Source organism: Homarus americanus, unplaced genomic scaffold (genome assembly GCF_018991925.1).
Source record: "Homarus americanus isolate GMGI-L3 unplaced genomic scaffold, GMGI_Hamer_2.0 scaffold42643, whole genome shotgun sequence".
Taxonomy (NCBI): domain Eukaryota; kingdom Metazoa; phylum Arthropoda; class Malacostraca; order Decapoda; family Nephropidae; genus Homarus; species Homarus americanus.
Window position 1 is genome coordinate 519,380 of NW_024747582.1, and position 24,946 is coordinate 544,325.

Genomic DNA, 24,946 nt, shown 5'->3' on the forward strand with positions numbered 1-24,946 from the left:
AGAGTGGGAGAGAGAGAGAGAGAGAGGGAGAAGGCATGGAGGGGGGGATAATTGGGTTGGGATTTAGAGTGGGAGGAAGAGAAGGGAGGATGAATGGTTGAGAGAGAAGGAGGATGTGAAGAGGAGAGGGTGAGTGTGAGGAAGAACTAATGAGAAGGAGTGAGATGGGAGGAGGGAAGGAAGGAAGGAATAAAGGCTGATAAAAAGGCAGAAGGGAGGGAAAGGGGATAAGTTTGGGTGTCTAATGTTCAGGTAATATAAGCTGGGGTGTCTAATCTTCAGGTGATAAAAGCAATGCCTCATGAATCAAGGTTCGTGGACGCGGTGATTGGTTAGTCAACCAATTAAGAGTTCCCGATAGCATGAATCCATACTGGCGGATTATCTTGGTCATAGTTGGTTTTTCTAGGAAGTTTGGTTTAAAACGCATCTAGTAGCCTTCTATAATTTCATTTAGTATATTAGATTAATGGCCTAGGTTATTATGGACTTTACTGTTATTGGATGTATCCTCGATTATTAGTTAGAGGCGAAATGAGTGTGAATGTTGTGAATCGGGTCTGGATTTGGAGTCGGTTGGGAGCTGTTTTTTGTGACTCAACTCTACGGCAATAAACACGAAGGTTGACTTTGTTAAATAGTTTTAATATTTAATTCTTTGATTCTGAATTATATAATGTGGTTTTTTGTATTGTTTTTCTATTGTTGTTGAAGTAATGGTTGTTGATAGTGGCGATATGTGGCTATTGGGGAGGCAGGCCATAAAATGGGCATTAGTAATTGTAGAGGTAGTAATGATTATAGTAGTACTAAATGTATAAGTATAACGGTATTTAGAGTGGCCTATTCAATACTACCTGATACAAGGGTGAATCATGTTCCCGGACAGGTAAAATTGGCTCAACAATTTTTTTGAATATAATTTTTCGTTTATTACTAAATATCTGGAACACACACACACACACACACACACACACACACACACCTCAGGTAGTCGTAAAGCGATTGTCTCTAATAGTTTTAAAGAGAGAGGTTATAACTCTATTGTATGGTTTAATAGACCCCAGACCTAATAAGCCCCACCTCCCAATAGACCCCTCATAGACCCCACCTCACTGACCCACCAATAGGCTTTGCTCGCACCATGTTAATAGGCCCTGTGGTCATTGGTTTGATCCCCAATAGAATTTGTTTGGTTCAATTGAGACTTGTGAGCTCCAGACAGTACAGGAGTTAACGTGTTCTCTCTTGACTTTTACTGTCTGTCGAGTACTTTTTTTAAATCAATTTGTCACTTTCATTTCATCGTGAGAAGTTGGAACATAATTAAATGTTTGGTAGTTTGAAGATTATGATACATTATACCTTGGTTAAGATGTGTATAGTTATGATGATTATAACATTGATATATATGGATATAATATATAATTCAGATCGTGATTGATTTAAACATTAAGTAATATAATTTCAACTCCTATTTTTTTGAGTGTTTGAAAAGTCAGGAGTTATTATTTTTCAACTTTGTATATTATTTAGCAAATTCATAACTTTTAAAAACATAAACTTTCTTTTTCCAGCGAACTTTGTAATTATGATCATAAATTGTTAATTCAAGATATATTTTTGACCTTATATATTGGCGAATTCAAAACGATTAATTTTACTATGTTTTTTTTCAAACTGAGCTTTATATTTAACAGACTCATATGATGGCAGTGCTTCCCGCCTCTTGGGTAACCTGGTTAGGATTTCCTCGGTTAATAGTTTTAGTTTACCTGCAGATTAGACACGCTAACCCAACTCAACCTAAATTAACGTTAACCTAACCCAACCTAACCCATTCCAATGCACACACGCCATCTATACCAAATGACGTGTAATTCTGATGCAAAATTGTTGAACGAGTTGTCGGTACAAACTTATGATTACAGATAATTCATGATTACATAGAAACTTCATAATTACAGACGAAATACATAAGAAAAAATATATAACTACACGTAATTCATGATTATATACAAACTTATGATTATACACCGCACGCGTATAATTACAGGCAACCCATGGCTCCTAACAGACAAGAGACATGCACAGACTGTTGTATCCCGTTTTAGACAGACAGACAGAGACAGGTGGACAGACAGACACTTAGACGGATGATAATAAAACCTATACTGACAAAAGACTCAAAAGAACTGTAAATTCACGTCGAAAATGTCCCCAAAAATATAATTACATCTTAAAGAGAAGAGAAATATGTGAGCAAACTCTCTCAGGTGTTCAACAGGTGGACGTGAAGTTAATTACCTGGTGGGGGAGAGTCTTAAGTGATGGGGGAGTCAACACCAGCACGCCTCTCTCCCTCTCTCCCATCCACACTCTTTTACCTACCTCCTATACCACGCACTCTTACCTACACTCCTACTTTACCTCGCACTCTCCCATCACACACTCCATTACACTCTTACTACACCGCACTCTCCCGCCCTCTTACCCACCCACACACTCTAAACATCCACTCTCCATCCAACACCTCCCCCGACACACACACACTCACACACACACACACACAATACACATACAAAATGATTTTTTTACTTTTCGCATTTTGTTTTTCAATTGAGAACGTTGCTTGTTGAACCCATTGTAATGATGAGGTCAGGACGGGGACGAATGGTAATACTGAATGATCGTTGACAGCAGAAAAATGAGTAGTGTAGATTTTTTATATATTAATTTGGTCATGTTTTCTCTCTCTCTCTCTCTCTCTCTCTCTCTCTCTCTCTCTCTCTCTCGTCTAAAATCATCCAGTTTTTAATATTGCAGAATGAAAAAATAAATAAAATAAAAATTATAAAATTCTCTGACAATCAAAAATAATTAAACTGATAGCTTGTTTCATTAAATATTTTTCTGTTCTTATTTTCCGGAATGAACAATATTTACTGAAATTATCACTTACATATTAATAATTTTTCTCTGTTAGTTTCTGCTTATAGTAAAATATTTTAATGTTATATTTCACGAGACTATAAGTAATAAAGGCTATCTTAGGCTACCCTTAGGCACATCAGCTTGTTGTTTACTAGTGTTAGCTATCACAGGGGCTATAATGATAATAATAATGATAATAATAATAAAACTCACATAACACAAAGTTTACAGCAACTAATACCTAATGAAATGTTCACGAGAGTGTGTGTGTGTGTGTGTGTGTGTGTGTGTGTGTGTGTGTGTGTGTGTGTGTGTGTGTGTGTGTGTGTGTGTGTGTGTGTGTGTGTGTGTGTGTGTGTGTGTCAGGTTATGTTTTGTGCGTACACGATAAATTTGATAAACTACATGACAAAGTATAAGGTCGAAGGTTGTTTTGACAACCTAGACGGGTTATTTTTAGGTGAGAGAGCTAACGCTAACCATATTAAAAAAAATATGATTTTTTTTTCAATTTATGTGGAATTTTGAGATTTTTTGAGTTTGTAAAATAAGAATTTGTGAGTTTTTATTGATATTATTAATTATTTTTATTAAGGGTGCAAACATCGAAGGGTTAAACCATCGCGTCACAAAGGGTTAAACCATCATCTTTAAAGGGTTAAACCATCATCTTTAAAGGGTTAAACCATCATCTTTAAAGGGTTAAACCATCATTCTCAAAAGGTTAAACCATCAGCTTTAAAGGGTTAAACCATCATTCTCAAAAGGTTAAACCATCATTACACAGACGTAATAAAACAAAAACTCACATCAGAATATAATACTAAGAGCTATATTTTTAAACACTATATCATTTCCATATTGTAAATCAGTTTTTATTTTTGTATTATTTATAGAAAAAGGTTAAAAATCCCGTTGTGTTCGTGTAAGGATCAAATTATAGTCAATTAGTGTTGGTTCCACTTTTGAATACATTTTAATTTGTATTTCATCGTGTGACGTGAACAGATATTTTGCATCTATTTGGCTGTTTTGTGTTGGGTGGTGAATTTATTGATTTTTGTTGTGTAGGCTGTGAAATGAACTGAATTTATGCATCAATATAACTTTTATGGACGTTGGGAATTTATTGTGTGTGTGTGTGTGTGTGTGTGTGTGTGTGTGTGTGTGTGTGTGTGTGTGTGTGTGTGTGTGTGTGTGTGTATGTGCATCATATATCACTAACAAATATATGTAGATATGCGAGGAAAAAACTACTTAACATCTGAATATTTTATTACAGGTGTGTAGAAAGATACAGAGGTCAAATAGTAATTAAGCCTTGTATTACAGGTGTGGTAGGAGACGCACAGGTGTTCAGTGTTCGGCCAGAGAGCGTGCAGGTGTTGGCAGGTGAGGACGTAATTCTCAGGTGTGTCGTGGCTAATCAACAAGGCAAGGCACAGTGGACTAAGGATGGCTTTGCATTGGGTACGTTCATGATCTTGTTTTTATTCAGGATTTTTTCATATTCGTGGTTTTTCATTTATTATTTTTGTAATATTTTTTATGGATGTTCGTGAGTTTTTTGTGTTTGTATTTCAGGATTTTTATTTTTATTTTTTATTAATTAATATTTCAAGATTTTTGTAAGATATTCGTATTTTTTTACGTGTTTATATAGAAATGAATTACTGATAAGAACTTAAGATTCTTTATAACTTAATATTTTCGATTTTAACTAATATAACATAATACCTAACCTAACCTAACCCAACCTAACCCAACCTAATGATAGTGAAAGTTATCTCAGAATAACTTAACGTCTCTCGACCACATGTGACCTGAACTTAGTTTAAGTTCCTCATCTAAACTTGTGGAAGAGACTGTCACTCAGGCTCTGGGGCAGCAACTGACTCTACTCTACTTTCACTGTCTTGTCTGCTTTTGTGTTTTTAGAGGCTTAAGGGTTTTTGTATTAAACTCTATGAGAAAAGGGATAATAATACTCTAAATGGTGAGAGTATACATACATACATACATACATACATACATACATACATATACTGTATACTAATACATGCATACATATATACTAATACATACATACATACATACATACATACTAATACATAACATACATACATACTTACTTACTCCTGTAGTACCTTGTGATCCTTCGCATGTCCAGTCGTCTCTATAATTTCGTTTTAATATTTTATTTTTGGTTAGGTTAGGTTAGGTTCCTAATGAGTCTTTTATATCGATATTATACACAGTTATAGCCTTTGTGGGTTGGTTATCGCAGAGCGGGTTACCTGCCTACCTGTACTAACAGTCTTACCTGTGTTAATGAGGAAGGCAATCAAACGGCCAATTTTCTCCGTTAACAGGAAACAGGGAGCTCATTTCCTCGTTTGTTTACCCGGGTGGGGGTCATTACTGGAAATAGATTACTAATTAGATGAAACTTATTCGGGGGTAAATTCGTTAGTAGATATGTAAACACGCGAGCTGTACTGTGTGTGTGTGTGTGTGTGTGTGTGTGTACGTATGTGTGTGTTTATGTATCTCACGTCATTGGAATAGTCTCTCTCTCTCTCTCTCTCTCTCTCTCTCTCTCTCTCTCTCTCTCTCTCTCTCTCTCTCTCTCTCTCTCTCACGTGGTACAGTTTTAGTTCACATATTGTACATCACTTAAGGTTACTGTTGCATTATGGTACCAAAAACAGTAAGTACTTCGGTTCATCCAGCCTTATACCACAAATTGTACATCATTAGGTGACCAGTACACTTTAGTACATAATAAATTAAGTACTTTAGGTGATATTTGTACTCCAGAAAGTGTACATCGTTCTAGGTAACAGGACAATAAGATAATTACACTGATGCACATTGTACTATCTCGTAAGTGGCAGTTACTGTACAACAATTAATATGCACCAGAAAGTACATAAATACACTTGTCTTCACTCAAGAATATTGTTGAAAATATAAACCTGCTTTAAAAAATATGCTTTACAACATACTGCTCATAAAAGGTGTTTTACCTCCTGCTTCACAAATATGGTTTTAAAACATATTCTTAAAAAAATATGTTTCAGTATGATAACAAAATCATATATAATGTAAATAAAAATGGCCTTTCAGGTTTTACTTAAACAGATTAAATTTGTAAACGTACAGTACTAAAAAAATGGCATTTAATCTGTACTTTAAAAATATCCTTTAAAACGTACTCAGAAAAATGATTCGTAGAAATACTTATATCCTTCAAACAGTAAATTTTAAAATCATCTTAAAAAAAATATATAGGCCTATAAAATATTTTTGAAATTTTGATCAAACGAGCATCATTATAACCTGACGATGAGACGTGTGAAAAGTTTGTACAGGATATGAAAAAACTTTGAGTGGCGACTGACGAAGAGGTGATGAGGGGGTGTAGGGGAGGGTAGGGGGTGATGAGTGGGATGGAAGGGTGAGGGAGGGTGTGGGGTGATGAGTGGGATGGAAGGTGGGGAGAGGTGTGGGGAGGTGGGGTGATGGGTGGGATGGAAGGGTGAGGGAGGGGTGTAGGGGAGGGTAGGGGGTGATGAGTGGGATGGAAGGATGGAGGAAGAGGGGGAGATGTAGGTGATAAGGAGGAGATGAGGATGGGAGGGGATGGGAAAGGGTAATGAATAGAATTAAAAGACAGGAAAGGGAGAGGGAACGATGGAAGGGAATGAGGAAGGGGCTAAAATTAGTTCTAAATCAGCCTCAAATTTAATCGTAATTAGAATATTTTTTCCTTATCCTCAGATGGAAAAAAATAACTTACGATTTTAGAACGAATATAACTAATTCACTTATGTTACGAAAGGAAGATAACTAATTCACTTATTTTACGAAAGATAATCAACCAAATCTTGAATAACACTAAAAAATATGGTAATTTAAGTTGTTTTCGTATCTTAAGTTAAAAAAAAATTATGATATTCAGAAAAAGAATAAATATAGGAGCTTTTTAAAATTGATATCGGATATGGAAGAAAATAATAGAAACGGTATGAATTTAACTTAGATTTTTTTACAAGCGAACGAAGTGGTGGTAAGAGCAGCTAAGGCACTCAGGCGAGACAAGGAGGGCGAGAGAGAGGCACTTGTAGGGAAGAGGGTCCGGGGGGCGCCCTTATATACCCCCTTTAAAACCCTTTATTAATGCCACTGTCTCCCTCTTTTGGTACTCTGAAGGATTAAAGTTTTCGTCGAATGATTTCGTCGTACTCTCGTCGTAACTAAGTACTTTATTATTACCAAGAGCTCAAAATAATCACTTAAGCATTCAAACTTTCCGTCTGTCTGTCCGTTAACGTGTCAGTCCTGTTGTAGGTCCGTCCGTCAGCCCTAAAACATACGACATACGTTAACGGGAGTAAAAGGGATGGGTTGTAAGCCGGCTGTGTGGTGGGGGGGTGGGGTGGTGGGGTGGGGTGGTGGTGGTGGTGGTGGTGGGGTAAAGCAGGGGGGTGGGGTGGGGTGGTGGTGGTGGTGGTGGTGGTGGGGGGTGGTTAGGGCTATGGGGAGGGTATGATAGTATTCCCAGACACTTCGTTAGGGAGGAAGAACATGATTCACACCTTTGCTAGAAAGTCACCGGCAGGGTCGCCTGGGTCCTGGTGGTCTGGTTCACACACACACACACACACACACACACACACACACACACACACACACACACACACACACACACACACACACATTTCACACATTCTCTTTGTTTACGCGGCACTGTCCAACTTCCTGCTGAGTGTGTTATTTCAGTTGCCGATCTCTCTCAGGTGAAATAAACTTGGGTCTCTAATCTCCAGGTGAAATATACTAAGTTACTGGGTTGTCTAATCTCAGATAAGCCAAAAATAAAAACAAAATAATCTCATTTCAACAACTTTATTTAGACAGCAACTTGTAATTTATTTTTGTATTACCAGAACGAAAATGGTGGCGTCTCTGTGTACGTGCTGGAGCATCTAGGGAGCCGTGTAAACTAATTGTGTGCACCATTAACGTTTATAATGGCACTTAACCTTGGAGGAGAGTGTGCACGGACAAACACATACACGTACTGTACAGATACACACTGATACACGAATACACACACACACACACACACGGCCCATACAAGGTCTGGTAAGGGCCAACAGGGAATATAAACTCTCTCTTACAGTAAATTTCACTTGTGTATTTTTCTATGACCAGAGTAGAGCAAGTTCCCCTGTAGCATCAATAAAGGCCAGGGATTGAGACTTATGGTGTGTGTGTGTGTGTGTGTGTGTGTGTGTGTGTGTGTGTGTGTGTGTGTGTGGTGATGAAGAGAGGGATAGTGGTAGTGTTAGTAATAGTGGTGGTGAAGGCAAGGGGTAGTTAGGATGGTAGTAGTTATAATAGTAATAGTAGTAGTTGTGGTTGAAGTAATAGTAGTAGTTGTGGTTGAAGTAATAGTAGTAGTTATTGTAGTTTTGGTTGTGGTTGAAGTAATAGTAGTAGTTGTGGTTGAAGTAATAGTAGTAGTTATTGTAGTTTTGGTTGTGGTTGAAGTAATATCAGTAGTTATGAACGTTAACCCACATCAAAGGGAAGACAAGATCACAAGTTAATCTCTGGCTCAGTATTGCCAACTCCATCTCACCCTCATAAGATTACAGGCGGACCTTTGATGTGGCAATAGTGTGAGAGGTGTTGAAGGCTCTCACATCACACTCTGAGTTCTCCAGATCCCAAAACCAGGGTACTTGAAGGGCTTTATACCTCCTCCTCCTCCTCCTCTTCTTCCTTCTTCTTCTTCCTCTTCTTCCTCTTCTTGCTTCTTGTTGTTGTTCTTCTTCCTCTTCTTTTTTATTATTTTTTCTCCTTTTCCTCCCCCTCCTCTTCTTCTTTTTCTCCTCCTTCTTCCTCTTTATCTTCTTCTTCCTCTTTATCTTCTTCTTCCTCTTCATCCTCTTCTCTTCTTTCACCTCCATCTCTTCCTCCTCCTCCTCTTTTCTTCCTCTTCGTCTTCATCTTCCTCCTCTTCCTCCTCCTCCTCCTTTTCTTCCTCTTCATCTTCCTCCTCCTCTTCCTCCTCCTCCTCCCTCCTCCTCCTCCTCCTCCTCCTCCTCCTCCTCCTCCTCCTCCTCCTCCTCCCTCCTCCTCCTCAGCCTGTCCCAACGTTGAGCTTTTGCACCTTTTGATGTTGTATTTTCAAGCTTCAAGCTGATGTTCTGCGTTAGGTGACAAATTACTCAAACTCATGAATATATAATAATGTTCTGTGTTGTTGTGTGTGTGTGTGTGTGTGTGTGTGTGTGTGTGTTTTGAGATTTGTGTGGATATTTTGGAGTCGTGGTTGATGTATATAGTGGGATATGGGTCATGTTTTGGGGATTTTTCTGTTCAATATTTACTGCTTATAGAATTTAACCTAACCTTAACTTACCTAACCTAACCAAGTTTTATTAAGGGCATTATTATGGTCTTATTAAATATTATCCGCTTCCCTGCATCATGACGGTAAAATTCCTGTGAGAGTGAAAAAGAATATTAAATTTTTCGACTATTTATAAACTTGACTTAACCTGCATATTGATAGTTCTTGTTTGGAAGTATTTGTGCATTTATTGAGTATTGTTACTACTACTACTACTATTACTTCTATTATTACTACTGCTATTACTACTACTATTACTCTTTAAAAAATTACAAGACCACAAAACTCCCCCAAAACACCACAAAGACTCCCGTAGACTCCTTCAAAACACCAGGGGTGTTGGAGGAGTGGAGGTTGTGTGGGCAGGAACTCACTATTACCTTGGAGTGCTTCTGACCTGGAGAATCACCTGAGTATATTGCCAGTATTTGCATCTTGCTGAGAGATGTTAGGCTCCAGGAATATGTGGTGGTGGTGGTAGGGTGTGGTGGTGGTGGTGGTGGTGGGTGGTGGTGGTGGTGTGGTGGTGTGGTGGTGGTTGGTCTTCACTGAATTGGCCATTGGCACTGAGATCCAAGTTGTGTGTATGTGTTCTTTTCCTGTGCATTAGCTTGACCCTGCCTGTGTGTGTGTGTGTGTGTGTGCATTAGCTTGACCCTGCCTGTGTGTGTGTGTGTGTGCATTAGCTTGACCCGCTTCTGTGTGTGTGTGTGTGTGCATTAGCTTGACCCTGCCTGTGTGTGTGTGTGTGTGTGCAGCCAAGACGCGAGCATCAATAGTTAGTGTGTCGTCTTGTGGCGCGGATGATAAAATCGGCCTTGAAATGATGGAAATTTCCCTCACATCTGGAAATACAAACAAAATCTGACTGAATATGTATGGCTGAATTCTTACCCTGGTGGAAATACACAAGAAATCTGACTGACTTCGTATGGCAGATTTTTTTTACTTTACTGGAAATACAAAAAGAAATTCTGTATGGCTGATTTTATTTTTTACTTTGCGAAATATAATCATGAATCTGACCCCATCATAAATACATCGACACTCATGTATACATCGACACTCATGTATACATCGACACTCATGTATACATCGACACTCATGTATACATCGACACTCATGTATACATCGACACTCATGTATACACCGACACTCATGTATACACCGACACTCATGTATACATAGACTATCAATTTATTCTTTAAATTTATTGGAAATATTCATATAGGAAACTTTAAATAAATTATCAAAACATACAACACTGAAAGGAATAAACCCCAACAATTTACTTATATCTCACACACACACACACACACACACACAAAGGCTACTTGGAACAGATCTTATGGGTGAAGATTTTTCCCCTCGATATATATAACTTGGCAAGCGCTGAATGTGATGAATGAAGCGCTGAATGTGAAGAAAAAATGTTGTAAGCGTTGAATGTGTTGAATGTTTGACGATTAGAATGGTAGAAGGATTATCTAGACAGGGAAGGGGGCGAGGCTTTGAAATACTGTACTGAAATCATTGGCTACAGTCTATCATGTAATCCAAGTGTTGCCTGTAGTGCTGTGTGTGTGTGTGTGTGTGTGTGTGTGGGTGTGTGTGTGTGTGTGTGTGTGTGTGTGTGTGTGTGTGTGTGTGTGTGTGTGTGTGTGTGTGTGTGTGTGTGTGTGTGTGTGTGGGTGTGTGTGTGTGTGTGTGTGTGTGTGTGTGTGTGTGTGTGTGTGTGTGTGTGTGTGTGTGTGTGTGTGTGTGTGAAACTAGTTATTTATATGTTAAAGAAAGTGAACTATCTCTCTCCCAATTTCTAAATAAGTAATTGGTTTAAGTGCCGAAATAGGGACATAGAAATATACTCACTCCGCCAATTAATAAATAGGTAATTGGCTATAGTGTTGGAATAGGGCCACACTATGTACACCTGTAGGCAATATATTAGTTGATATAACGTATTGTATAGCTGTAACAGAAGGTAGAATTGAACCGTTGATTCTATTGATAACATTTTTTGGCTTCCCTGATATGGTTAGCTTTTACTGGTGATGATATTAACGTGTAAATGGATATACAAATGTAAGCTTTTGTTATGGTGGGTGGGTGTGGGTGCGTGTGTGTGTGTGGGTGTGGGTGTGTGTGTGTGTGTGTGGGTGTGTGTGTATGTGTGTGTGTGACTGATGATGGTATTTCTAATAATTGATATCTGGTTTTTTTCAGAGAGAGAGAGAGAGAGAGAGAGAGAGAGAGAGAGAGAGAGAGAGAGAGAGAGAGAGAGAGAGAATGAGTCATACAAAGAATTAATATTTAACTTGGAGACCAAACACAAAAAATTCCATCCAATATTTTGCATCATTAACTTGTTCCATGATACAAAATGAACAATAAATTACATAGAACAAATTAAATTAAACGTAACTTACCAGATTAACTTTTAACACGAGGCATAAAACACATTTCACCTATAAAAGATACATTCAGATGACAAATGGGTTTAGGTAATTAAAACACTTGATATGGTTTAACTGAAAGGGAATGACATAGCGGGCAGTTTAAACAGAATTAAACTCAAAATTAAATGTAAAACTTAATTAAATTCAGAGACTCGTTTACGTAATATAATTGTGTCTGGCTAGTTGGTGTAGATTAACTGTACAAATGGTGTGATTAAGAGGGAGATTAAGGTTTGTTTTGTTAAGGGACTCAAAATTAACTTACACACATACATACACTTACTACACACACACACACACACACACACACACACACACACACACACACACACACACACACACACATAATATTCATAAACTTCCTTGATAGTTGCAGTAACAGAGACCCGGGACGGACTTATGCCGTGGTATTCCTGTACCCAGTTTGGTTAGGTTAGGATTGTGAATATATTTGGGGTAGAAAGACTATATAGGTGTTAAAGATTAATGTTTTATTTAACTTTAGTGTGTGTGTGTGTGTGTGTGTGTGTGTGTGCTAACAGAACCAATCCATTCACCACACTCTAACCAGTCACGCCACCACAACACAACATCCTACCCCTACTAATACCGTCCAGTCACCATCAGTCACCAGTCCAAGTCACCATCAGTCACCATCAGTCACCAGTCTAAGTCACCATCAGTCACCATCAGTCACCTCAGTCTAAGTCACCATCAGTCACCATCAGTCACCAGTCTAAGCTCACCATCAGTCACCATCATCACCAGTCTAAGTCACCATCAGTCACCCATCAGTCACCATCAGTCACCACATCAGTCACCAGTCTAAGTCACCATCAGTCACCATCAGTCACCAGTCTAAGCCACCATCAGTCATCATCAGTCACCATCAGTCACCATCAGTCACCAGTCTAAGTCACCATCAGTCACCATCAGTCACCAGTCTAAGTCACCATCAGTCACCATCAGTCACCATCAGTCACCATCAGTCACCAGTCTAAGTCACCATCAGTCACCATGGGGCGTGGCTGGAGGGAGGAAGTTTGTCTCGGTGTGATGATGATAAACCTTTATTTTTCGTGTTTCTTCTAATGCTATTAAGTGGCTAAGTGCCCGTGGGGGTGGTGGAGTGGGAGGAGAGGGAGGGAAGTGGAGTGGGAGGAGAGGAGAGGGAGGTAAACGGTAGGATAGGTGTAAGGGAGGAGGATGGGAGTAAGGAGGAGAGAAGAAGGTAAGGAAGAGACGGTAGGAAGGAAGGAGGAATGAAAGAGAGGGAGGGAATGAAGGTGGGAAGGAGGTAAGGACGGAGAGTAGGAATCATAAGGGAAAGAAAAATAATGAAAGAAGGAATGAAATATAGAAAATATAAACAGGTGATAAAATATAACCCCTCCTGATAGTGTTAAAAGAACTAAGTAACCATCAGGTACTGGGGTGCTTAATCTTCATGTGATCCATATATTAAACTACAGTACAACACCTCCCGTATAAGAGCATCCATCTGTACCTTATAATATCCTAAACTCCAACACGTGTCGGGACTTAAAAAAACAACATTTTCCTAAGTCAACAGTGTGTAATTAATAGCGGAATAAAAGGCAGTTTCTCCCTCCTCCAGTGTACACTCTTAATATGTCGATACAAGGGGAGGCCCATCACCCACTCTAGTTATACTGTGTACTGCTTACATCACCATAACCTAACCTAAACTAACTCCAACCGAAGTCTAATCTAACCTAAACTAACTCTAATCTAACCTAAACTAACTCTAATCTAACCTAAACTAACTAATCTAACCTAAACTAACTCTAACCGAACTCTAATCTAACCTAAACTAACTAATCTAACCTAAACTAACTCTAATCTAACCTAAACTAACTCTAATCTAACCTAAACTAACTAATCTAACCTAAACTAACTCTAACCTACAGCCTTCAGCACAATAAGCAGACTCAATGTAGTAATAAAGCCTTGATTCAACCTTACTTTACCTACCTGCTGGTGTGTGTGTGTGTGTGTGTGTGTGTGTGTGTGTGTGTGTGGTACAGTACAAACCCTCGTGGCAGCTCTCACGTGTGGCAGTCTCCCTCAGGACAACACACTGGTACAAGTTGTCATACAGATTTAAGAGATAACTGTTTGGTTGTAAATTGCTTTTCACTGTAAAATAAATCCCACCCGACCCAACCCGTTAGTGAGGCTGCCAGGGTGAAGGATTGTCTAGGTGGCGGCTGAACATCGGGAAAAATAATGACCACGTGAAGATTAGACATCCCAGCTTATTTCACCTGAAGATTAACCACCCTAATGCTACCTAGGGGTTAGATTAGGTTAGGTTAGGTTAGGTTAGCGTTGGGATAGTTAATCTTCAGGTTAAATAAGCTGGGGTGACTAATCTTCACCTGGTAAGAAGAAAAAAATCCTGAAGGAAATTATTATATACAAGTTCACTTAATCCACACACACACACACACACACACACACACACACACACACACACACACACACACACACACACACACACACTACAGAAATAGCACTTCCTGTACTGTCATATCAACCCGTGATGGTGAATATCTTTTAAAAACTTTAGGCCAGACTCCCTGTTGTCCCCAGGAGTAATAAATCCTTTAATTAAATGGAGTGGATTACTCTGGCGAAATCGGACTTTACCTGAAGCTGTGTGGGTGATGGTTGCCCCCCCCCCCCTACACACACACACACACAACACAAAAACACATACACACACGCCTCTGATCACCTGACGATTTGACACCCCTGCCTGTATCACCCACCATAACCTGACCTAAAAACACGTTAATACGAGGGTACTAAACTTAAATTTTAACCCTTTGAGTCGTGAAGGGTTAAACCATCGTCCTCAAAGGGTTAAATTATTGTGATGCTTCATTAAACTTGGCAACACTGATTATAAACGAATAAAAATATCTGAATTTAATATATCAATTATAGATATTTATTATATATAAATTATACATATCTTCATAAACTAAACTGTATAATTTATCTCAGAAATTAAATTAAAATCATTTAAATTTAATCACTACAACAAGCTGTATTTCCAAGCGTTGAATTTGTATAACATATGAATTATAGCGTTGTGTCCCGTGTTGAATTATAGTGTCGTGTGTGTGTGTGTGTGTGTGTGTGTGTGTGTGTGTGTGTACAACTAATTATTAAATGCAATATAAACATAACACTGATGTCTGGGGTGCTGGTCAGGCTCTCTTGTAATAGATGGGGTAGAATTGGTCTGAAAATAGTTACATGATCCTTGACTGTAGTTTTAGGTTAAGTTTGGTTTAGGATTAGGTTAGTTTAGTTTAGTTTTAGTTTTGGTGAGGTCTATAAACAGTGTATATTGACAGTGTAGGTATACAGTGTACAGTACAGTATGACCATCAGAGAGTCAGGGCAGTTTATAGACCAATCACGTAGTTCGTTACCATAAGGACCTAAGTATCGAACGTTCTGATTGGGTCGTGAGTTACCAAGTACAGTATTGTTATTGTATATTAATCCTTAGTCCATGTTTCCCTTAACACCTCATCGACTACTACCACCATCACCATCGTCACCATAAACAATACTACTACCACCACTACCACCATCACCATCGTCACCATTAACAATACTACTACCACCACTACCACCATCACCATTATCACCATAAACAATACTACTACCACCACTACCACCATCACCACCATCACCATCGTCACCATAAACAATACCACTACCACCACTACCACCATCACCATCGTCACCATAAACAATACTACTACCACCACTACCACCATCACCATTATCACCATAAACAATACCACTACCACCACTACCACCATCACCATCATCACCATAAACAAATACTACTACCACCACACCACCATCACCATTATCACCATAAACAATACTACTACCACCACTACCACCATCACCATTATCACCATCGTCACCATAAACAATACTACTACCACCACTACCACCATCACCATCACCATAAACAATACTACTACCACCACTCACCATCACCATTATCACCATCGTCACCATAAACAATACTACTACCACCACTACCACCATCACCATATCACCATAAACAATACTACTACCACCACTACCACCATCACCATCGTCACCATTATCACCATAAACAATACTACTACCACCACTACCACCATCAACACCCCTGTCACCATTACCAACACCACCACCAATAGAGCAACAACACTATATATCGTCAATTAACTTAGGTCTCTGTGATCCAAGGAGGTGGAACTACACAGTGGATGGCTGACTTGATGTGTGTGTGTGTGTGTAAGTTATATTCTCAATGTGTGTGTAATTGCAAGAATGATTGAGATTGTAATTGCAAGATTATGTATGTGTGTATGTATGTGTTATAAGGTCGTTGTGTGAATTGAGAATGATTGAGATTGTAATTGCAAGATTATGTATGTGTGTATGTATGTGTTATTGCAAAGGCGTCTGTGTATGTGTGTGTGTGTTATTGAAATGATGCGTGATTTTGTAATTGTCAGGTTGTGTGTGTGTGTATACCTCCATGGTTGACACACACACACACACACACTCACTACTGCTAGCAAGAGGGGGAACTGTTTATTTAGCCTCAAAAGCTTCCTAACCAGTAGTAACACCGAGAATAAATATTGTCTTCCATCAATATTCTGTGACGGTGCCGCTTCACTGATAGCTGCTGTGTTACTGCTGATATTACTTTTGCTGTTAATGCTGTTTTGGTAGCTGTTATTATGGTATTGTTGACTCAGAAATGTGTGTGTGTGTGTGTGTCGTCAAGGGTACAGTACAATGTTCCCAATATCATTTAGATTCATTTACTATTTTACCGTATATAGATCCTTCAAAGACTCTCCCTTCACCAATTTCATTATTTTGTAACTTAAATCCACTTTATTCTGTACTTTATTGTCCAAAAGTTGATGTTCTTGTTATTGTGAAGCATAACAAGTACTCTCTCTCTCTCTCTCACCTGTAATATAAGGATGAGTGCCTTGGTCTTTGTCATTTCATTAGGATTATCTCTCGTGAGTTTCATTTCTGAGTCTACCCAATGTTTGTCTTGTCGTCTGTTATTCCTTTTCTTCTTTCTGCCTCTTCTTGTCCTCCTCCTCCTCCTCCTGTTTCTTCTTCTTGTCCTCCTCCTCCTCCTCCTGTTTCTTCTTCTTGTCTTCCTCCTCCTCCAGGTTAGGAAAAGAATCAGTTTACGTATTTTGTGACGATGTATTTATTTATTTATTTATTTTCGACGTTGACTACATAGTGGACTCGACCATGAATACCTCTATCATGTAAGTCTATTTAAGCCTCGGCTGATTGCCTTTGTGTCTACGAGTCAACCCAACCAATTAAATCTATAAATCGCCTACTGCCGCCATTTACCCTATTTTGGCGATAAATTTCAAGATTTTGGCGTGAATTGTGTCGTCCATCTTGGCATTTCCGTCTCCATAGGATCTGAACCCAATTTAAAAGGCACCCGAACTCTTTGAATGTGGCCTGAATCTTATATTTAGGATTTGAACTCATTTCATTGGCTCCGAATCCTCGCCATAGGCTCTGAATTCCTTAAATGTCATCAAAGCCCTTTAAATGGCATCCGAACCCTTTAAATGGCATCCGAACCCTTTAAATTGTATCTGGGCCCTTTAAATGGATTCCAAACACTTTAAATATCATCCAAATCCTTTAAATTGGGTCTGAATCCTTTGCTTAGGTTCCGAACCCTTCTCAAACCCACGTGCCTTATAAAGCTCTATTGATTATAATTACCCTCATGATTGACGCATGGCTAAGATTATCTCAGTAATTAATTAAGGTGTCCTTCATGTGTGCTAAGTAGTGATTAGAGTAGAGTAATTAGGGTGATTAGACTTTAGTGATGAGATTCTAGATACTGCGGTTAGTGTTATTACTTAATCATGGTTTTTAGGTAGTGAGGTGATTAGGATGAAATAAGCTAATTAGGATTATTATAGTGAATGATTGGTGATTATGGGTAAGTGGGGTAGTTTAAGCTATCGCCAGTACGAGCGATCAACAGCGCCTGGCTTTGTATATCTCCCCACAACGAGATGAATATGGAAGTTACGCCAGACGGACATACGCTCCCTCTCTGCCTGTACTGGCGTCCTGCATTTTATATTGAGCTGCTCTGTCACCCCCAATGATATACTTGTTTTAATTTCCGTCTCTATTTCCGCCTTGGTGGTTGTCATTCCGCCCCGCCGCTCCCCCTTCTCGCCGCTCCCCCTTCTCGCCGCTCCTCCTTCTCGCCGCTCCTCCTTCTCGCCGCTCCTCCTTCTCGCTACTACTACCTTCATCAGTCCGCCCGCCCACCCACCTCTCTCTCTCTCTCTCTCTCTCTCTCTCTCTCTCTCTCTCTCTCTCTCCATCTTCCTCTTCCTCCTATTCCTCTCTATCCACTCCTCCTCCTCCTCCTCCTCTTCCGGCTCCTCCTCCACCCCCCACACATCACAGCTACCAGAACACTTATACTCATTAAGGTCCATTCAACCTCTTACAATCACAGGCTTGGCGACCTTATGGGGGAGTGTGACGTATATAGCACCTTCTTCCCCCGAACCCAGTGAGGTGAACGAAGGGAGGCAAGAGTGTCAAGTGAGAGGGTAGGAGGAGGAGTTGGAGGGTGACCTTTGACCCTCTACCTGGTTAAGTGTAAAAGGGAGGGAATATGGGATGGGAGAGGGGGGTGGAGAGAGAGAGAAAATGAAAGGGAGAGAGATACAGGGAGGAAGAAAGGTACAAAGAGGGAAAGAGAGAGAGAGAGAAGAATATAAACAAAATAACACAGTGAAAGACATAAACAGATTGAGAAATAAAAGGAACACAATTGTTTTCAGTAGGTGTGTTGTCAGGGTCTCTCTCTCTCTCTCTCTCTCTCTCTCTCTCTCTCTCTCTCTCTCTCTCTCTCTCTCTCTCTCTCCCCCCCCCCATAACCGGGCGTGTTGTGGTCTCTGTGTTCGTCTGTTCAATAATCACTATTTCCTTCTCTATCTGGGTGAGTTATGGACGACCGGGAACTGTGAATCTGTGACCAATTTTCTTGATGAATTTACACTGAATTCCATATAGTGATTCATTTATTATTATTATTATTATTAGTAGTAGTAGTAGTAGTAGTAGTAGTAGTATTGTTATTGTTGTCATTATTGTGATTATTATTATTATTATTATTGTTTGTTATAATTACTAATATTGTTATTGTTGTTATTATCATTCATTCATTTTATATATTCACATATTCTGTTGGTGTTTGAAGGCGTAATTCAGTATTATGTATGAATGACAGTGTGAGGAGCCTGGTAATTACCACTACCACCACCACCACCACCCCCACAACACCCACCACCGCAACACCTCTCACCCCTCCAACACCTCCCAACACCCTCCAACACCCCAACGGCCCCTCAACAACCCCCCTCAACCCCCCCAACACCCCCCAACACCCCCAACACCAGATCATCAGCAGTAGAGTCTCACACAGGTCCAGTTTTATAGGCTACCAATCCTTCGTACGACACCAATTCACCTTTCTTCTGGGATCTTGAACAGGAATTAATTTATTTCATGGCCAGAGCTCCCAGGATGTGACCTTTATGGGACAAGTGCCAGAACTCGTGAAAGATGGTGTGGTAGGTTAGGACTGTGTGGTGTAGTGGTGGTGGTGTGGTGTAGTGGTGATGGTGTGGTAGTGTTGGTGGTGGTGGTGGTACTAGTGGTGGTGTCAGGATTGTTGTTGGTGGTGGTGGTGGTACTAGTGGTGGTGTCAGGATTGTTGGTGTAGTGGTGGTGGTACTAGTGGTGGTGTCATGATTGTTGTTGGTGGTGGTGTACTAGTGGTGGTGCTGGATTGTTGGTGGTGGTGGTGGTACTAGTGGTGGTGTCAGGATTGTTGTTGGTGGTGGTGGTGGTACTAGTGGTGGTGCTAGGATTGTTGTTGGTGGTGGTGGTGGTACTAGTGTGGTGGTGGTGGTGGTACTAGTGGTGGTGTCATGATTGTTGTTGGTGGTGGTGGTGGTACTAGTGGTGGTGTCTCGTGATTGTTGTTGGTGGTGGTGGTGGTACTAGTGGTGGTGGTGGTGGTACTAGTGGTGGTGTCAGGATTGTTGTTGGTGGTGGTGGTGGTACTAGTGGTGGTGGTGGTGGTACTAGTGGTGGTGTCGTGATTGTTGGTGGTGGTGGTGGTACTAGTGGTGGTGTCAGGTTTTTTGTTGGTGGTGGTGGTACTAGTGGTGGTGTCATGATTGTTGTTGGTGGTGGTGGTGGTACTAGTGGTGGTGTCATGATTGTTGTTGGTGGTGGTGGTGTACTAGTGGTGGTGTCAGGATTATTTGTTGGTGGTGGTGGTGGTACTAGTGGTGGTGGTGGTGGTGGTACTAGTGGTGTCAGGATTGTTGTTGGGTGGTGGTGGTGGTACTAGTGGTGGTGTCAGGATTGTTGTTGGTGGTGGTGGTGGTACTAGTGGTGGTGGTGGGTGGTACTAGTGTTGGTGTCATGATTGTTGTTGTTGGTGTGGTGGTGGTGGTACTATTGGTGGTGGTGGTGGTACTAGTGGTGTCAGGATTGTTGTTGGTGGTGGTGGTACTAGTGGTGGTGTCGTGATTGTTGTTGGTGGTGGTGGTGGTACTAGTGGTGGTGTCAGGATTGTTGTTGGTGTTGGTGGTACTAGTGGTGGTGTCATGATTGTTGTTGGTGGTGGTGGTGGTACTAGTGGTGGTGTCATGATTGTTGTTGGTGGTGGTGGTGGTACTAGTGGTGGTGTCAGGATTGGTGGTGGTGGTGGTGGTGGTACTAGTGGTGGTGGTGGTGGTACTAGTGGTGGTGTGTCATGATTGTTGGTGTGGTGGTGGTGGTACTAGTGGTGGTGTCATGATTGTTGGTGGTGGTGGTGGTACTAGTGGTGGTGTCAGATTGTTGGTGGTGGTGGTGGTGGGTAGTGATGGTGTCGTGATTGTTGTTGGTGGTGGTGGTGGTACTAGTGGTGGTGTAGGTATTTGTTGGTGGTGGTGGTGGTACTAGTGGTGGTGGTGGTGTACTAGTGGTGGTGTATGATTGTTGGTGGTGGTGGTGGTACTAGTGGTGGTGTCAGGTTGTTGTTGGTGGTGGTGGTGGTACTAGTGGTGGTGTCGTGATTGTTGTTGGTGGTGGTGGTGGTATAGTGGTGGTGTCAGGATTGTTGTTGGTGGTGGTGGTGGTATAGTTGGTGGTTGTCGGATTGTTGTTGGTGGTGGTGGTGGTACTAGTGGTGGTGTCATGATTGTTGTTGGTGGTGGTGGTAGTGGTGGTGTCAGGATTGTTGTTGGTGGTGGTGGTATAGTGGTGGTGGTGGTACTAGTGGTGGTGTCGATTGTTGTGTGGTGGTGGTGGTATAGTGGTGGTGTCATGATTGTTGGTGGTGGTGGTGGTACTAGTGGTGGTGTCAGGATTGTTGGTGGTGGTAGTACTATGGGTAGGTCTTTGCTGTGGGAAGCTTGGGTTAAGATGCAGTGCTTGTTTACATTACTTGGTCATCACAACGTTCTAAACTTTTTAATGTACAGAGTGAAATATTGTTATTAGTGAGAGGGAGGGTGTTATTTCTTTCTTTTACCTCTCTTTCTTTCTTTCTTTCTTTCTTTCTTAAATATCCTCTCGAAAGGATAACATAATAATCTCTCTCTTCTCTCTCTCTCTCTCTCTCTCTCTCTGTCTCAAATGTCTTCCTATCTTTGGAAGGCACAAGACATCAGACATCACAAAGAATCAAAACAACAAGAATAATACACTTTCTTTCATACCCCCCTCCCTCTCTTCTCCCTTCCTTTTCCTCCCTCTCTTCTCCTTCCCCTTTCCCCCTCCCTCTTCCCCTTCCCTCCCTCTATTATCTACTCCTCTTTACTCATGAATCTGTGATGAATGAATAAAAACTTGTAATTATCGATAAAATAGACTTGATGGGAGACTATAGCAAAGACTCCATCAATATCCACTACACTACCACCACCACCACCACCACAACTACCACCACCTACTACCATAACTACCACCACCACCACAACTACCATAACTACCACCACCACCACCACCACCATAACTACCATAACTACCACCATAACTACCACCACCACCAACTACCACCATAACTACCACCACCACCCACCATAACTACCACCATAACACCACCACCACCACCATAACTACCACCACCAACCACCACCACACCACCAACACCACCATAACTACCACCATAACTTACCACACCACCACCAACTACCATAACTACCACCACCAACTACCCACCACACCATAACTACCATAACTACCATAACTACCACCACCCACCACCAACTACCACCATAACTACCACCACCACCACCAACTACCATACCACCACCACCACCACTACTACCACCACCACCATAACCACCATAACTACCACCACCACCACCACCCACCACCATACCTGCCCCAACTTCTACCACCACCACCATCACCAACACCACCACCACCACCACAACCACCAACCACCACCACCCTTAACTACCACCTTCTACCACCACCACCTTACCACCACCACCACCGCGCCTTCTCCACCACCACCATAACTACCACCACCAACTACCACCACCATAACTACCTCCACCACCACCACCACCACCACCATAACACACCCACACCACCACCACCACCATAACCACCACCACCACCAACCACCCACCACCACCACCACCACCACTACCACCACCACCACCATAACCACCACCTACCACCACCATAACCACCACCACCACCACCTCACCCATCCCCACCCACCACCACCACCACCACCACCAACACCACCCACCACCACCATCCACCACACCTGCACCATCCCCACACCACCACTCCAAGTGATTGATAAACCACCTCAAAGGATATAGACACTTGTAGTTAGATTCCCAGGATGCACTTGACCAGTACACAGTAAGTCTCAATACATCCTGTCATACGAAGAAGTCCTGAATGTGTTGAGTGAGAGTCTATGAGTCTACTAAAGGATAAATGTGTGTGTGTGTGTGTGTGTGTGTGTGTGTGTGTGTGTGTGTGTGTGTGTGTGTGTGTAGAGTGAATGGTTGTGGGTATTGAGGACAAGGTTTCTTTACGCCATTTTGCCTCTGTCTACCCAGCAGTAGTTGGGGACCTGGATGTTAATCGTGTTTCGGGGTAATGGTTAGCCAGTGCAGTTGGCAGAGTTGTCCGGTCTTCTCGGACTTCCTTGACACTACATCTCTCAAATTCCTCTGAGGGTGGCCCTTGGCGGCTATCCTCAATTGAGGGGCCACCATTATTAGTATTTGCATCTTTATTGATGATTAGTGCGTGATATTAAAGGTATTTTAAGTCCAAGTGTTGATTGGCATATTTACAGGTTTTTCATCAAGGTGCTGAGATTGGTCCTTAGTGCAACCTCAAGTGTCAATCAGTATTACATTTGAAGCTAACCTTATTTTATTTCCTGTTCCCTTAGGGTCAAATAAGTGGTGTAAGTCAATCCTTTTGTCCTTAACTTTCAACCCCATCTGTGTTGAATATAGAATACGTATATATTTGCCAGTCATTAAATAGACGAATTTATACTGGGAAATTCCCCAACGACGTGAAATTTAATGGCCGAGAGGAAGGCGATATATTCCCGTCTGCCCTCGTGATGGGCTGAGCAAGGTAAAGACTGCTGAGGACTGTCCCTTGCTGATGCTCTACCGACTCGGTCCCTCCTGATTAAGGGGAGCTTGTTGAGGGAGTCGAGACGAACCGAATAACATCGTTGCTGCAGACTGCGGACAGACAAACAGATATACTTCTGCGGACGGGCAAACGAATGCCATGCAGACATACCCGGACGAACCAAACAGATAACCTGAAGACATACGGACGAATAAACGAATCATCATCAGACATTCGGACAGACAAACGGAGTATGTCGGAGCGATTCGGACGAACAACGGAATGCCATCAGACATTTGGACGAACCAACGATTTATGCAGACATGCGGACAGACAAACGGGTGTGCCGGGCGAATGGTATAAATAGACGAATGCAAACAAAGGGATCGTGCAGACGGACAGAACAGACACATTCCGTAGGACAGACAGACAGACAGAGTCTTAAGTCGTTTCTCACAAATAAACTATACTTGTTGTTTCTGTATATCAGTCTCCTAATGTTTTATAAACTGCCAATCTTTACCGACTACCCCTGTACCCCCAAGTTTCCTACACCATTCTTTTCGCGCAATTTACCACCACCGTGCGACTTCCCGCTGTTTATGGAATCTTCTTTTCCAGCCTACAACTTCTTCTGTGTTTACAACTATCGTCCCGCACATACTGGTGGCACTCGTTTAAACGTCCATCAATTAACCAGTTTTCATAACGAACTTTTCAAAGCTGCTTTGAGGGTCTGCCGTACAAACTGCCTCTTTACCTTGCATAATACCCAACTTATCAGTTCACTAATGTTTTAAACTGGCAATCCTCCTTCCTTCGTCTCGTGAACATCCCGGTACTACTTTCTTATAAATTTTCCAAACTGGCAGTACCTGGAGCCAGGTATCGTGTCCCCTATGGTAGAAATTTCCATACTGAGTGTGTCGTAAACTGGTAAACTGCTCTCACTTCATCTTGATAACTGCCGGGTGCCGCTCTCTTGACGCTGCGCCGCTAAACAACTGTGCAGCAGCTTTTTAATTAACTGTTCATCACTGTGCCGTGCGAGAAGATTGAAGAGATTTGTGTTGTAAATAAGTGTTTCTGTAATATTTATGTGAACGTTTACGTGAATGTTAAGTCATCATTTCTGTATACATGATTAATTCACTTACACATAATTACCTACCATTGGCATCAGTGGCCATTACTATTTTTAATCTTTGCTTTTATTTTTATTTTTCTTTAATAATATAATTTATGGCGATATTCGCTGTATTTATAGAGTTTGTTGTTCTGGTACCAAATCATATTGAATATTTTCCCAGATGTTAAGTGTTCCACGGAGATAATGTTTAGTGTTCAGGAGCAATACCGTAAC

The 24,946-nt window shown here is 41.1% G+C and overlaps 1 protein-coding gene across 1 annotated transcript in view; it reads left to right on the plus strand.

Annotated features, from left to right (window-relative positions):
* The first annotated feature begins 294 nt into the window (after positions 1 to 294).
* Positions 295 to 24,946, plus strand: part of LOC121879722 (nephrin-like) — a 69,122-nt gene continuing 44,470 nt past the window's right edge. Inside the window, exons 1-2 of the mRNA XM_042386489.1 lie at positions 295 to 331; positions 4,267 to 4,404. Coding sequence (XP_042242423.1) covers positions 295 to 331; positions 4,267 to 4,404 — 175 coding nt within the window. The remainder of the gene's footprint in view (positions 332 to 4,266; positions 4,405 to 24,946) is intronic.